At 33.5% G+C, this 15,461-nt stretch overlaps 2 protein-coding genes across 2 annotated transcripts; both read right to left on the minus strand.

Moving 5' to 3' along the window:
- Positions 1 to 2,711: 2,711 nt before the first annotated feature.
- On the minus strand, positions 2,712 to 3,805 carry LOC129942477 (histone H1, gonadal-like). Its single transcript, XM_056051453.1, has 3 exons — positions 3,632 to 3,805; positions 3,003 to 3,571; positions 2,712 to 2,931 (listed from the first exon to the last, which is right to left on the minus strand). The coding sequence occupies exons 1-2, from the start codon at positions 3,706 to 3,708 to the stop codon at positions 3,064 to 3,066; spliced, it is 585 nt and encodes a 194-aa protein (XP_055907428.1). The 5' UTR covers positions 3,709 to 3,805; the 3' UTR covers positions 2,712 to 2,931; positions 3,003 to 3,063.
- Positions 3,806 to 10,781: 6,976 nt separating this feature from the next.
- LOC129938746 (probable enoyl-CoA hydratase) lies at positions 10,782 to 12,225 on the minus strand. The gene is made up of 4 exons (XM_056046475.1): positions 11,992 to 12,225; positions 11,644 to 11,927; positions 11,101 to 11,590; positions 10,782 to 11,036 (listed from the first exon to the last, which is right to left on the minus strand). The coding sequence occupies exons 1-4, from the start codon at positions 12,083 to 12,085 to the stop codon at positions 10,891 to 10,893; spliced, it is 1,014 nt and encodes a 337-aa protein (XP_055902450.1). The 5' UTR covers positions 12,086 to 12,225; the 3' UTR covers positions 10,782 to 10,890.
- Positions 12,226 to 15,461: the final 3,236 nt, after the last annotated feature.

Raw genomic sequence — 15,461 nt, forward strand, 5'->3', positions numbered from 1 at the left:
TTTTATCTTTTCTTCTTCGAGTTGAAGTTTTCTCTCCTCTATTTCTAATGCTTTCTGCATTTTTTCTTTTTCTAGATTAAGTTTTTTTTCTTCAAAATCGGCATTTTGAATGAGTTTATCGGTTTCTAACTTTAATTTTTTTTCCTGGAAGGCTTGTCTTTCTGCATGAAGTTGGGACAGCTGGTTGATGGCTGTTCTTGGGGCAAATTTCCGAAGTTTATCGGCACATTTACGAGGATTACTCAATGGCTCTTCACCAGATTTACCGTTTTCTTGTGTAGTTGGTGTGATTGGTATTGGTGGCTGTGGTACTACACAAGAAAGCTCAAATAATGGACTAGGAGGAGATTCGATGGACACAATTGGATCATTTGAGGTTTGTTCCTCGATTATCTCAATAATCTCATATCCAAGTTGATCCGGGGTTTCTTCGTCTGAACAAACGAAATCTGGAAGCTCATATGTTTGGAAAGAAGTGCGGCCTTCGGTTTTGTCACAAAAAATCTCCTTCAATCTGTCGTAGTAGGGACAGATTTTAAGAACTTTTGCTAATAAGAAAGAAACACAAAATTGTTAGGAACGTATACAAAATTGTATCTAAATCTCAATTGTTGTCTCACCTTGAACAGTACCAAGTCCCTTTTCTGTTTCCATGAGACCAGCACCAGTTGATTTTTGCCACTCTGTAGCTTTAGAAAATGAAGTTTTCAGGCTTATCATTTTCCACCTGATCAACTCCCAAGTGGCGTCTAATGGCTTCTGTTCTAACAGTTTTCTGTAAAATATTTGTGCTGTTGGCTTCTAAAATAAAATGTTTTTTGAGCAAAAAACATTTTGAAACATTTTGATTATATCTTACCTCGAAGTTTCCAGCTTCTTGAATGTAATCTAATATAATTAAAGTTTCTTTTTCCGTCCATTTTTTACCGCTTTGTCACGTCGACGGCACTTCTTTATATTCCTTAAATCTGAATCTTTTTTTTCCATTCTTTTTTCTGATTTTTGTCGTTGGCATAAATGCGGCAATAACTTCAAATTCAATTTAAACTTAAAGCCCACCAAAATTTCTGATAAAATGACAGCTGCCAAACTGTCAACTACAACAGACAAATTTTGCACCGTTGTATTTTTGTGTTGCAATAGGGTTCGGGTATAGCAAAAGTGCAAAAGTGTAACAAAATTGCAGTCTGTATATTTTGTTGTTTTAGTGCAAGAAAATGTTACACTTTTGCAACGATACAAGACCACTTGCATCGAATCGTGAATACCCCTTATATATTCTTTTTTAAATTCAAATTTGAAGATACAGTTTTTCTTTTTTAAGTTTAAGTATTTCTTTGTTTTTTTTTTCATTTTTTAAATTATAGTTTTTCTTAGTCTATGTTGTTCAAACTCTTTTTAATTTCAGAAATATTTTGTTGCGCACTGTTCATTATTTCAACCATAGAGCTATAAAATTTGTCCTGTGCAGTAGTTTGATTTTCCAAGAGCTTTAAGCGATCGCGATCGATATCATTTTTTTCTTTTTGGGTCTTACGTGTTGGAACTTTTTGTTGGCAGAAAGATGCAGAAAAGGCTCTCAAGAAAATTGCGTGGGTGGTTTTTTTACCATAGCAGTTTATAAAAACGGTGAACATTTTGATTAACCCTAAATATCTTACGAATCAAAAACGCTAGAGACTTGAATTAAATTTTATATAATATATTGAAACGTGATATTAAAGAAATATATTTTTTGAAAAAAACCATTTAACAGTTTTTTTTATAAATCAAAAAATCTGAAAAAAAAAATTTGTCACCTCCAAAATTGTACGACTAAAATATGATTTCATCTCCAAAACAATTTTGTGCAACGAAGAATAATGTTTTTGACATCTGATACAATTTTGAGAAAAATCAAATTGACAGTTTTTTTTACAAAAAATTAAAACCTAAAAAAAATTCATAAAAGATGCTAAAAATTGATTTTCGACTCAAATATCTTTTCAAAACTTTGAAATATTGGCTTCAAACTTATTTTATCTTATAAGAAATATTGTTTTCAACATTCGATAAAATTTTGAAAAAAAAATTGGATTGGCAGGTTTTTTTTTACAAAAAATTAAAAACCAAACAAAATTTAACAAAAGTTGTTAAAAATTTATTTTCGACTCAAATAGCTTTTCAAAAATTAAAAATATTGGCTTCAAACTTGTTTTATTTTATTGAAAATATTGTTTTCGATATTCAGTAATTTTTATATTAAAATCAAACAGTCCGTTTTTTCATAAAAAATAAAATCTACAAAAAATAGTACGCAAATTTGGTAAGAATTGATACGAGTACATATAGACAAACTTTTAAGCAAGACTAATCGACAGACGGGATGGGAAGTTATCAGTGTGGGTCGCATCCCAGCCTCTTTTTGTTTTCATTATATCTCCATCGAGGTAGATTGCACACTGTTCATTATAATAACGTGTCCGAAATAGTCCTTCTTCATCGTAAGACATGCATGTCTCGAAATTAGACTGATAACATGAACACAACCATTGCAACGAACTAGCAACAACGATATAAAAAAACAGTGTTGAAAATTAAAACAAATTATTTATTCAAAAAAAAGACTAACAAATAACAAAATTATGTACAAAATATAAACAAAAAAGTTGTAAAACATATAATTTTACAAATTTCATCAATTTTGAACAAACAAAATGAACAGTATAACTTTCTCAGTGATAAATAACATATTCAAACTTATTAAACTTAACAAGAAACTATTAACAATTTGTTTTAAACCAAAAAAATATATACTTAAATATGTTATCTGGTTCATTTCTTTTGTGAAAAGACAAAATTAATGAAGATAACTCAAACATATCAAATAATGAATAAGAATTAGCTTCAAAAATATGTTGCACCAAATTCAATTTTCTTAGACACTGTTTCCTATAAAGAAAATGAAAAAGTAGTCTCCTTTTAATGAAATCCATAATAATGTACTTTAACTTTCAACTTACCTAAGATATGAAGGTGCTTCGCAATTATTTCTTATCTCATATAAAGCATTGTTTTTGTTTATTAGACCCTCATCCGTGTTACTGAGGTCTTAGTTTGTCGGCTGTCTGCTTTTGAAAGCTTCTGCTCCTCCTCCTTCTTAGTCAGCTTCGAAGATGCCAGAGTTGCATTTTTGAAGGAGCGCGAATTGTATACCCTGGAAGATCGCTCCTTCTTTTTTTGTAGCCTTTTTTGCACAACGCTAACCAGAGCGAATGTACCGTTGGCCCCAGACCCTGTCATCTGTCTTAAATATCCGCCCTTAGCCGTAGCCTCCCGGATACATCTGCAAATCTTTTTAGCTGACTTTTTGACATCGACGTCATATTTCCTTTCAATAAATTTCTTTATGGTATGTAACGAAGCGCCCTTTCTTTTCACGTAGTTCTCGAAAACAGCTTCCTCGATCATTTTCTTATAGGTAGGCCGATACTTGCGTTTAATGGTAACTGATGTTTTGTCTATACTTCTCGAGCCATTAAATTGACTTCTTGGCGTTTCAATAATGGGCGATTTTGGTGTCCATCTGAGGCTGTTGATGTATGATATAATGTGTACAGCTTTATATTTTCTTCTTATTAAATTAACTTACTCGGATTGTACTTGTTCATCAATCATTTTATTGGATAGGAATTGAGGAGACGGTTCTAAAGGCAATGATCGGGTCATATTAATAGATTTTCTTATATAAAAACGAAGAAGAGAGACGCTCCTATTTTCGCTAATTTCTGTTATCCCGGTTCATAATATAACTAAAAACAAGAGACTTAAAAGTGACAGGTTTTTTGGTGTTTTAAGCTCCTGTCTTTCGCGATACCGTTAATATCATTGTTTTGGTTTTCCCAAGTTTGGAGTTCTAAATTATTTTTAAGCATTGCACACACCACAGGCGGCGGCGGTGGTGCGGCGGTTAGAAATGTGATCATGGCAAATACGTGGACTGATTTCATAATTACACTCAAAATTACTTTTTTTTCAGTTGTACAAAAAAAAAAAACAATACTTTTTTTTAAATGATTAAGACGTTCTAAATTTGAAACTTGTCTTAAAATTCTTGAACGTTAGACAAGAAGGCATAAAGTCTAAAATTGTTCACACGGCTTCAATGCACTTAAAATTTGAATATCAAAATCAATATTATTTGTTTGTTTTATTTTAATTAATACGATATTTGGCAGTTGTTTTAGACCTCAATTAATTAGTTTTAAACGAAATAGCTAAAAAGGCCGTTACACCAAATCCAAAACCTAAAATGCAATTTCTTGACATAAGATCTTTTTTCATTACTAAGGGTGGCGCTATAGTCTGGGGCGGACCTGGGCCTCAACCAACATGCGTCCCCAGCCAGCTTGGTCCCTAGCAAGCTGTCTTCAGTTTTGCACGCCAAGCTGGTAGAGGTCTTCACCCACCTGCGTGCGCCACCTGAGATGCTTTCTCTACTGCGTCGTCCCTTTGGGACTGGATTCGAAGACTTTCCGGACTGGATTGTGTAATGTCCTATCGCTCTATATGACCTAGCCATCTAAGTCGTTATATCTTCTCCTTCATTCTCCATCTATGAATACGGGACCAAAAATCACCGAAGCATTTTTCCCTCGAAGGGTCCAGGCCTTAGCGCTATAAATAACAACCTGGATGATGAGTGTCTTATAGATGATAATTTAAGATGCTCGAGAGTGGACTTTACTTCTCAATTGCCTTCTAAGTCCAAAGAAGCAGCGATTTGCAAGAGTTATTCTTTGTTTGATTTCAGCGCTGATGTCGTTGTCTGTGTTTATAGCAGTGCCTGGGTAGACAAAGTTCTAAACTACCTCAGAATTATAAATGTCCATGGTGACGTTTTGTCCAAGACGTCGTTGTTCAGTGTCCTTTTTTGATGACAACAAATACTTGGTCTTGCCCTCATTTACCACTAAACCCATCTTCTTCGCTTCCGTCGCAATGCTCAAAAACGCTCCACTGAGATCACGCTTTGATCTTCCAATTATGTCAATATCATCTGCGTATCCGAGTAATTGGATAGACCTTTGATAGATTGTGCCTCGGCTGAGTTTTGAACAATTCTTTCCAGGACGATATTGAAGAAGTCGCTTGACAGTACATCGCCTTGTCTTGAACCTTTTTTGACATCAAATGCATCGGTAAGATCTATTCCGACTTTGATAGAGCAACGTGCATTCCCCATCGTCATTCTGCACACGCGGATAAGTTTGACAGGGATGCCAAAACTAGGCATTGCTCTGTAGAGCTCTTTCCTATAGATGCTGTCATACGTGGCTTTGTTGAGGGACCTAACAGTACAGATCCAAAGTTCGTTGTCCTTATTTCTTTTCCGTGGATTGTCAACAATAAATCCGTCCGTATCTGAAGTTCGTTGTCCTTATTTCTTTTCCGTGGGTTGTCAACAGTAAATTCGTCCGTATCCGAGGCTTGTTGGTGCTTCGCAACTAAGGTATTTTCTACGTGGTCAGGAATTCACCCCGACGACGGTACAACCCTCAACCTGGAGGCCCAGATTCTTAGTATAACTCCAACGACTGGGAGCCGGATAAATCGCTCCTTATAGGCTTCGAATAAGTCGTAGAAGCACTATAAGGTGTTCATTAAGTAGTTCTAGTTCAGCCTTAAGGAAACTGTAGACGCCACCGTTGATTCCATCTCGGGAGTTCCTCCGCTGTCGTCTGGAGAGGAGAGGTGCCTTAGTGAAAACAGCTCTCCCCCTCTCTCGTTTGCTACCCCAACAACTTTATACTGGGGTTGGAACCCAATCTCCAGTTGAGTTACTAGGCACCCGATGTTCACCGCGGAGAGATGAGAGTAGGAGTCAATAGACAGAGGTGGGTTTTGAGAAAAACCTGTTGACGCTTGTGTCCTCTTGAATGCAAAATGGGATTTTGAAATTTATAACTCAAGAAATCCCTAAACAATGATAATCTGATAATTTTGCAGAGTGCAAATCTTATTTTCTAGATACAGTTTATGTATATCTTTTTAGAATCTTACTTAATTACTGGAAATATTCTCATGAATCTTTATTAGACTCTAAATGAAGTTTTAAACAAACCTTGAATTTAATACTTTCATAGTTTAGTAAAACATGTTTTGCAGTTAATTTTAAGTGCTGTTTGCGAATCCAAACTTTAATCTTAACTATCTGCTCAAATATTAAAAATACCCCTTTTCAACTTTGTTTTTATGTCTTTTTTTACATACCTTTTTTCAAAAACTTGATATAATTGAATTATTTAGACGACGGATTTGTTGCAAGGATAAAAGCTGCCTTTAAACCGCTTTGGTTTTTTTTTAAGTTGAAAACCATTTAAGCCTCACAAATGGTTAAGCGTTTCATACAGATTGTATGTAAGACTGGTGAAATCTAACAACTAATGAAATTTTGTCGAAAATTTTATGAAATACTATGAATATTTTTTGAGGAAATTTATTATTGATTTGGAAAACCATCACGAATTTAATTGACAAAAAACTAGTTTATGAGTTTAGATAGCCTCAAAAAGCTTTTTATACGTGTTTTTCGAATTTTAAAAAGTATTACCTGAAAAACCTTACGTGAAGTACTCGTATTACTTTCGAAGTTATATTTTAATTAATTAATAAATCAGTTTTAGCCCTTGCACTTTTTCGCTATAAGAGAGGGAATCAATTAGGGGGCAACAAATATGATCTTTATTCTCTTATTTAAAATATTGTTCAAACTGTCAATGCGCCCTAATGTTCCTACTGTGTTTGTCACCCCTATCAAGGCAATAAACATAGTGAGCAATTTCTAATCGGTAAAAAGTTTCGATAGTGTTCGTATACTTCCCTTAAAGTCCCAACAAAAATACATTTTGTGAAAAAAGTTGATTTGATTGTTTTGACATTAAGTTTGGAAATTTGGCAGGTTTAGACGACATCACGGACTTCAAAGTAAGATAAGTTTCTAGTATCCGATTGTCCTGACTAGCTTAAAAATGAACTCCATAGCTCTTTGATTACATTTTTTAATGACAATTTATTTAAAGTTTTTTGAAAAGGAATAAGGAAGTTTTTTTTTACAATTCAAAATACAACTTATGATAGACTTGTACTATGTACATGTGTAAGGAGTGTTTTTGTAAAAAAAATGGTTTTGGTATTTCTTGCAGGTTAAATACAGTAAGGTTTGAATTATGAAATTAATGAGATTTGAAAAATTAACTTACTACCTTGGTCTTATTTTGCGTAACCGTTGAATTAAAATTAAGTCACTTATCTTGTCTAATCCCGACCTTCAGCTCATTCAATCTCATGTTGAATAAGCTATCCTGTATAGGTGAATTTTTAGTAACTTTTTAAAAGCCGGTTAGCTAAATTTAGAAAGCTGCTAAGGAATAAGTACTTTTTAAAGCTGTTCAACCATAAAAAACATATAAATTTGGAATCAATTTTCAGACTTCTTCCTTCAAATTCAACTATATCTTGAATCACGGGTTCACCAGAAATTCTTAGATATCAGTTGTTCTTTTAATCTCAAGTGCGAATTTTTAAAAACCCGTTGATATAACTAATGTCACTTAAATTTTCGATTACAAATTACGAAACATATTTCGAAACTCGTATAATCGTTTTTGTTTGTTTTTTTTTTGTTTGTAAATATTATCAATATTAATTATTTTCATTTAGTCTTTTAACCAACCCCAAAGTCCCTTCTACAAAAAACCATTATCAATTTTTGGCGCGTTTTCATGTCCCACTTTTACCCATTAAATTACAAGTACTCAAAAATTTTGCATTGCATCTCATTAAAGTATGTATCTTAATATCAGTGTCCATATCCAAGAATGGATTTCAAGTTATAATTACATTTATCAAAAAAGTAAAATCGGCTGCCACAATTTAAAAGTGTTATTTTAAAGGTAAAAATTGATTTTTTTTTAATTTGAACATATTTTAATGTTTTATTTATCGTTTTTAGAAATGTAAATTATATATATTTTCAGTATCTTATTTTCATTTCAAAAATGTTCACTAGTTTTCAGTTTCAGCCTATTCCACAAAATAACTTATCAACTTTTCACATTACAATTATTAAATTTTTGTTTATATATTTTTTGCTAAATTTCGCTTCACACGGTCTCTTATGCAAAGTGAAAAGTAAATATTGCAAAAAATAGGTATACTGTTTCGTTCCACAAAAACTTTTAATTCCATTTTTGCTAAGCGAATTTTTATAAGTTTCGCAAAAGCTTAAAGATGAAATGATCGCTTTGCAAATCCATACTATTCTTATTATCAAATGTTTCAAGTTTAAAATGTAAGTTTTTGTTTGACAATAATTTTCAATGATCTGCAGTCGGTATTTCATTTCCTTATCCAAAGTTTCCCTTGGATACTTGTTAGAGCTCTTTCTCTTGTTTGGAATTAAAAGTTTGGTGCCGAGGTGTTTCCTTTATCATATTTAGAGTATTTGATTTCTAGAAAAATAACTTTACCTTCCTCGAATTAAACGAAAACAAAATGGACTTTCTTAAAATGTGGCTCAAATAACTTTGATTCTGCCAGAATCATTAATGAAAAAAATAATGATGATAAGTACAATTTTAAAATGGTATCTTATTATAACTACTTCGACAAATGATTTACGACAACCCAATATTCCTTCTACTTTCTCTTCTGCAGGTGAAGATATTCTTTATTCTCGCGCAATCAGGTTCTGGTGTTAACAACGCAGGAAGTGTAATTGACAAACAAAAGAAAAAGTCTAAGAAAAGAAGCCGAGAAACCTCTGAGCTTGCTAGAAATTCTAAAAAAGAACAAATCTCAACAGCACCCCAATACTTACAGATCCTACCGGAACTCCCCATATACCGCAAATTTCTGACTCAAATTCAGATACTAATAGGGTCTCCGTTACATAAATAAACATTTCAATCCCTATCAAAGCTGTCTTGAAACCAAAAATTATTTTTATATCTCGCCTGGACCCAGTACGAGAACGCCAGAAGATATACAACTTCGCACTTAGTATCTACCAAAAGCATGCCTTGTAGCTCATCCATTAGATGTACTAATATCAGTAAACCAAATAGCTTTGCTTTTTTTGACTTGAAGCCTCTCTATCTTCTTCACAATTGGAGCATCTCTTCGCGAAAAAATCCTTCTTACTGACTTACAGCAAACAAGCTTTATTAAAAACTAAAAAAATCGAGTACTCGATTTAGTATATTCTTGTGACGCTATTAGTACTTTTGTTCTAGAATCTAAATCTACTAATATTGATAAATATCACCCCCCGTTTGGACATTTTTTTTGACTTAAGTAATCACCTTACTGAACACAATAATGCCTTTGATTGCTTATTGAGTTTCGATTTTATAAGAACTAATTTCCAGTTATTTAATTACTGATACTTTAGCATTTTCTAATATTGACGAATTAGTTTCAAATGTTTATAAGATCCTTACTAATTGTTTAGAAAAATATGTACCTTTAGAGAAATCAAGAAATACAAACTTTAGCCACCCTTGGTATACGAAAGAATTGCGTTTACTGCGTAACAAAACAAAATAAGGCATGGAAAACTTATCTCAAAACTCTTTCTAAAATGAACTTCTCTTTTTATGTAGAGCTTTTTAACGAATTTAAGTCCCTTTTTAATTTGCTATTTATGTTACTGATGATGTTGGCACCTCTTTGAAAGAGAATTCTAAAAAATTTTGGAAACTTGTAAACTTAAAGAAACAATCAGATGGCTTTCCAGTTAGCTTCACTTACAAGAACCTTTCGATAGATAAAACTTTTGACATCTGTAACGCTTTCGCATCAAATTTCCGTGAGTCATTTGTTAATAGCCCTGAAGAAGTTAATGAAGTATATGTTCATAATCTTCACTCCTTTTCGCAAACTAGCTGTAGTCACATCCCAATGCTACAGAGTACGGTCCTTGATCTTTTATCCGCGTTGAATGATGTCTGCTCGGTCCCGATGGTATTCCCCCGATAGTACTAAAAAAGTGTAGTAATGCTTTAGTTGAACCCCTTACGTTCTTATTTAAACTTTTTCTAAAAACAGGCAAATTTCCCAGTACATGAAAGAAGTCATTTCTAACACCAATTTTCAACAAAAAAAAAAATAAGGCGGATATAACAAATTACAGGCCCATTGCAAAGCTTTCTTGCATTCATAAAGTGTCACATTTTTAAACATATTTTCAAACGTTTGGATTAAATAATGGGCGCATTCACAAAGCTAGTGGCTACGTATTCAAAATTCAACTAGCTTTGTGAATGCAAAATTGCACTACAAAGCTAGTCAATCCGGAACTGTCATATACCTTCAAAACTGATCCTATGAGATAAAATTTATAAATTGTCATTTTGAACCTTTTGTTGTTCAATCTGGTGTTTCCCAGGGATGCCAGGAGGCATCCTGTTCATCCTGTGTATTAACGATGTATCGTTATGTCTACGCTCAAGGAAAGTTCTCATTTTTGCTAATAACATGAACATTTTTAATTTTATAAAGTCCACCCATGATCGTATCCTTTTACAAACCGACATTGTTAGTTTCACATTTTTATTGTTAACAAAGCAAGTTCTATGCTTGGTTTTATAAAACGGTTGGCAAAGGAGTTCAATGACCCCTAAGTAAATCTTTCTTTGTACAATTGTCATGTTCGTCGTTCGTAAAATGTTCTAAGAAGAAAACATTAACCTTGTTTACAGAGCAGCAGGTAAATACATCATAAGTTAAAGAGATCACAATTACTTTCAACTTTTCTTTGGCTTAAATAATTTATTTCAATTCGACTTCGGAGCCTTTGGCTTATCAAGAGTCAACAAATGCAAGGCCGTACTGGCGTTAATAACAAATCTAAGAATCTTTCTTGTCCTTTCCGTTTCCATTCTTTATTTCCTCTCGTTCCTTTTGTATTTCTTTTTCGATATCGACTTCACTTCTTTCCCAATCGGCCATAGACTTCTCTTTGACATTTTCAGTTGAGGCGGCACGAACGTGTCCTTAAAAATAATAAAATTGAATAATTTATGTTTTTGAGTAAGATTGAAGAAAAAAAATATTTACCTTCATTGAATTTCCTTATTCCTTCGTGCATCTGGTCAATCACAGCCTTGGACGTGTACATGACTTCATTCTGAATTGCTTGATTGAAATTGTGTGTTTCGAATGTAGCCGCGTACAGTGAATTCCGGTCGTGGTTCAAGGCAGCCTGTGGGAACTTTGCAATTGAAAAGGCCAAATTGACGGCCTGGCCGAGAGCTGTACCAGTGGCGACGATTCTATTGGCGATTCCCATATCAAAGGCTTCTTTGGCGCTCAGTTGGCGACCAGTGAGGATGAGATCGAGTGCACGTGAAAAGCCAATCATGGCTGGAAGTCGGGCAGTTCCTCCATCGATGACGGGAACTCCGAACCTGCGATTGAAGAAGCCCATGATAGCGGATTCCTCCATGACTCGCAAGTCGCACATCAAGGCTAACTCCAGTCCATTTGCCACGCAATATCCATTTACTCCGCAAACTACTGGTTTCTTGATGTGTCTTCGTGTAGGTCCCTAAATGTACTTTGTTTGAAAGTGACGCAATAAAGTGCAGCAGTATAACTTACCACAGATCCTTCTGCTGCCATGAGGATGTCTGTGCTTATGTTTTTGCCGTCTGCTCCCAGCTCTAGGATATCATACCCTGAGCAGAATGAGCCCCCTATCCCGTAGAGCACTGCCACTGGTGATGTATCATCGGCTTCGAATTCCATGAAAGCTTCGCATAACTTCGCTGCGGTTGAAGCATTTATGGCATTTCTCTGATTGGGACGATTGATGCCGATCAAGGTGATGTTAGCATCTTTCTCCACAAGAATGGTTTGTGGCCCGGAATCCTCGCTTTTTGTTTCTTCATAGGAAGAACCATAATTATTATGTAAAATATTGATATCTAGGAAAGAAATGAAAATCACCTTTGCATAGAGCTCCTGTGGAAAATATACTGCGACGCGAAACTTGGGGGATATCAAGCACTTTGGAGATGTTCCTGGTCAATGTTCGAAACATATTTGTTTTATTTTGTTTTTAATTAAGGAACAATATGAATATGTTTAGAAAAAATAGATAAACCGGCACAGCTGCTCCTGGTCCTGGGTTGAGCTTGAAAAATTACTTCGTTGTTTTTTTTTTTTCAATTTTCCGAAGTGAAGTTAAAATGTCAGGAATGACAGCAGAGCTGTCAGTAAACAGTTTTCATAGTTGGAACCATGAAATGATGTTGAACATTGAGTGTACACAATTGTAGGGTATATGAACAAGCATCTTATTTTGAAATATTGAACCGAACATAATTTTAATAAGATAAAATTATGGTTTTGTGTAAAAGGAAATAAAAGTGGATTTACAAGCATCTTCATATGCACAACGCCGAAAAGTTGAGCAGCCAAAACCTGAAAACTAGACAGAATACACCAGTAGTAACTCTATTTATTTCCTATAAAATACTATAACTTTTTAAAAGTAGTGTTGCTGCAAGCATAGCGAAAGTATAATGAAATAAATACAAACAACAACTTTAAAACATTGAAAAATAGTTTTGGACAACCAAAAAACATTGGTTTAATAGATAAAAGGTGTTTTTTAACAGTCTTGTTATGAGAGTTAATACTTTCTTTGAATTTTTTATAAAGCGGATTAAAATTCAAAACAGTAAAAGTTCACTTATAAAAGAAAAATATTGCAATTAGTTGCATGAACGTTACAATTAAACGGAAATTTAAATGTAAAAGACAAAACGTAAAAAAAGAAACACAGTCACAAACTTAAAAAATAATGAAGAAATTTTAAGCTTTTGTTAAAATTGCAATATTGCAGCAACACTGGTGCAGACAAAGACTACAGAAAAGATGAACATGTTCGTCTTCACTATAATCTTCGTTCGATTTCCTATAATCTGCATTGACTCTCTTTATCAAACCAGTGTGATTTCCTTAGTTGGCATCTTCTTTCCTTGCAATTTGAATTTGTCTGTCACAAGAATGTGTTTTTGTACCTAAAAAAGGTAACTGGACAAATTTTCTATTCGTTTTTTGTAAGCGTCTGGTAGCTCTATTCAGAAACGAAATATTTGTAGGAAAATGACATTTTTGTTGTAACAGCATATTAGATATCAATTCGACTATAACCTTCCATAGATTAAATTCGATTATTTTAACTGTTATTTATCAACAATCACCTTAGCCGATTCCCGGTTTCAATATAATGATGCTTTTGACAGATACTATTTAGACTCCGACCAGAGCGATGGGGATTTGTACGAAATTTTGGGTTCAATACTTTTGAGAAGAAAAAGACTAATCAGATCGCAACCAATTCGTTTTAAACTATTTGGAGAAAATATTTAAATTTCGTTTATTCATTTTGAACAACTAAAGAAAAACAACATATAAAGCAGTATTCACATGAGCGCGATCAACGAACGACGAATAAATTACAAAATGTGAGTTTATATATACGTTTGAAGACATATTTCTACACAAATTCTTAACAAAACGATAACAATAAAGTTTCTATTTGATGTATGATGCATACTCTTACTTTTCCATATCATATATTAATAAATTTAAGAAAACAAATTTATTCGTCCCGAAAAAAATTGTAGTTGATACGAACTGTCAAACTTTATTCTCGTTCCACATTCGCAACAAATAAAATAATCACGCGTACTTAAAATAAAAAATCATTCTTGGTTTGGTTACGGTGGTGAATGGTGTTCGGCTGTGGCTCCTTGTCAAACTTCATTCGCGACGAATTAAAAACTCTCCTGTGAAAGAATTGTCAAATTCGACGAATATTAGTTCATTCGTTGGTCGTGCTCATGTGAATAATACTTAAGATTAAAAACAACGGCTGCTTTTTGACAACTGAATCGATAATTTTTCAGCGACGCCAAATTCTATACCACTTATGATGCTAACATTAAACCCCGTCTGAAAAACTAGTTCGTGAGTTAACCTTGAATTTAGGATTAACAAGCTCTGAGTTCAACTCGGAGTTAACTCAGCATTGAAAAACTGGGCCTTAGGCGCCAGTTATAGCTACCATTGGTTTTCATCATTGAAAACAAACATTCAAATTTTTTTGAAAGGTCTTTTATTGCTATCATTAAAAATTTCTGTCATTGAAAAATTTTTCCTAGTTGAAAGGAACCGACAAATTTTTACTGACGGAAATCTGTTATTGGTATTCTGTGAAATTGGAACACAAGTCAGTGGAACGATTCGTTTCACTTTTGAACATAAAAGTATCTGCTGTTCAGGAAAATGAATTTCCGTCCGGAAAATAGGAAAATACATTTTAGAGATAAATAAATGATTATAGAGATAAATATATAATTTGTATTCCTAAGCAAAGGGAAACACCGTCAAATGTCGATTCAAATTTTTCCGGATCGATTTCAATAATAGCTATACTGTCGTCTTAGAAACAGTTTAGACAGTTTTTCAACTCCTACTTTAGGAAAACTTTTCTACTATCGATTAAAATCTAATATAACTATAAGAAAACACATTTTGCTACTGCCTGCTTCTTAAATAAAGGAAAGATCCTTGTTTTATGTTTGGCGAAGATATAAATATATTTCGGTTTGTTAAGTCATTGTGTTATTGTTATTAAATTCCAATACGAGTTTATTATAATAGGGCCAATTTGTCGAATTGAAAATTTTGACATTTGTCTACCTTTCCTCTAGAATCTGGTTTTTGTTTATGGAAATTTAAAAAAAAGTAGACATTTTGGTTGACCTCAAATATCTCACAAAACTTGTATTATATTAATTTATAATGTAATAAAATTAATATATAGTTTTAAAAAAGAAACTTAATAAAAGATTTTTTTAAATAAAGTTAACAAAATAAAAGGAGAAAAACTTATATTTCCTTCAGACTTATTTCAAACTCTATCAAATGCTTTTGAAATATCATGTGCAATAATCTTACTTTCTTCAAAACGTTGTAAGGATTTGTTGCACTGTTCGGTGAGATAAACCATGAGATCACCAGTGGACCTATTGTAACGAAAGCCATACTGCTGGCCATTAAGAAGTTTCCGTTCTTCAAGAAATTTCTTAAGCTGAAAATTGATCAGCGTTTCCATGACCTTGGAAAGAAGGGATGTAAGTGCAATTGGACTATAGTTGGATGGTGAAGAGGATTCGCCTTTTTTAGGGACAGGCTGGACAAATGCAGTTTTCCATCCGCTCGGAAAGATACCTGTAGAATAGGACAGATGGAAAATCTTAAGCAGTGGTTTTGCCAGCGTTGAAGAACACCTCTTCAGAACAATAGCGGGGATACTATCCAATTTTTAATACTGTCAAGATTTGTAAGTACTCAAGTAACTGAACGAGTACGAAAGAAAAGATTCGTCCCATAGAATCGTTAAC

The sequence above is a fragment of the Eupeodes corollae genome, chromosome 1 (assembly GCF_945859685.1).
Source record: "Eupeodes corollae chromosome 1, idEupCoro1.1, whole genome shotgun sequence".
Lineage (NCBI taxonomy): Eukaryota > Metazoa > Arthropoda > Insecta > Diptera > Syrphidae > Eupeodes > Eupeodes corollae.

What these genes read in the sequence shown, in the direction of transcription:
- LOC129942477 (XM_056051453.1), bottom strand. Translation starts at nt 3,708, where the DNA reads ATGACCCGATCATTGCCTTTAGAACCGTCTCCTCAATTCCTATCCAAT. An exon ending in GATGAACAAGTACAATCCGA is followed by an intron (nt 3,572 to 3,631) that starts GTAAGTTAATTT and finishes ATACATCAACAG; the next exon opens with CCTCAGATGGACACCAAAAT.
- LOC129938746 (XM_056046475.1), bottom strand. Translation starts at nt 12,085, where the DNA reads ATGTTTCGAACATTGACCAGGAACATCTCCAAAGTGCTTGATATCCCC. An exon ending in CACAGGAGCTCTATGCAAAG is followed by an intron (nt 11,928 to 11,991) that starts GTGATTTTCATT and finishes CTTCCTATGAAG; the next exon opens with AAACAAAAAGCGAGGATTCC. An exon ending in AATAAGGAAATTCAATGAAG is followed by an intron (nt 11,037 to 11,100) that starts GTAAATATTTTT and finishes ATTATTTTTAAG; the next exon opens with GACACGTTCGTGCCGCCTCA.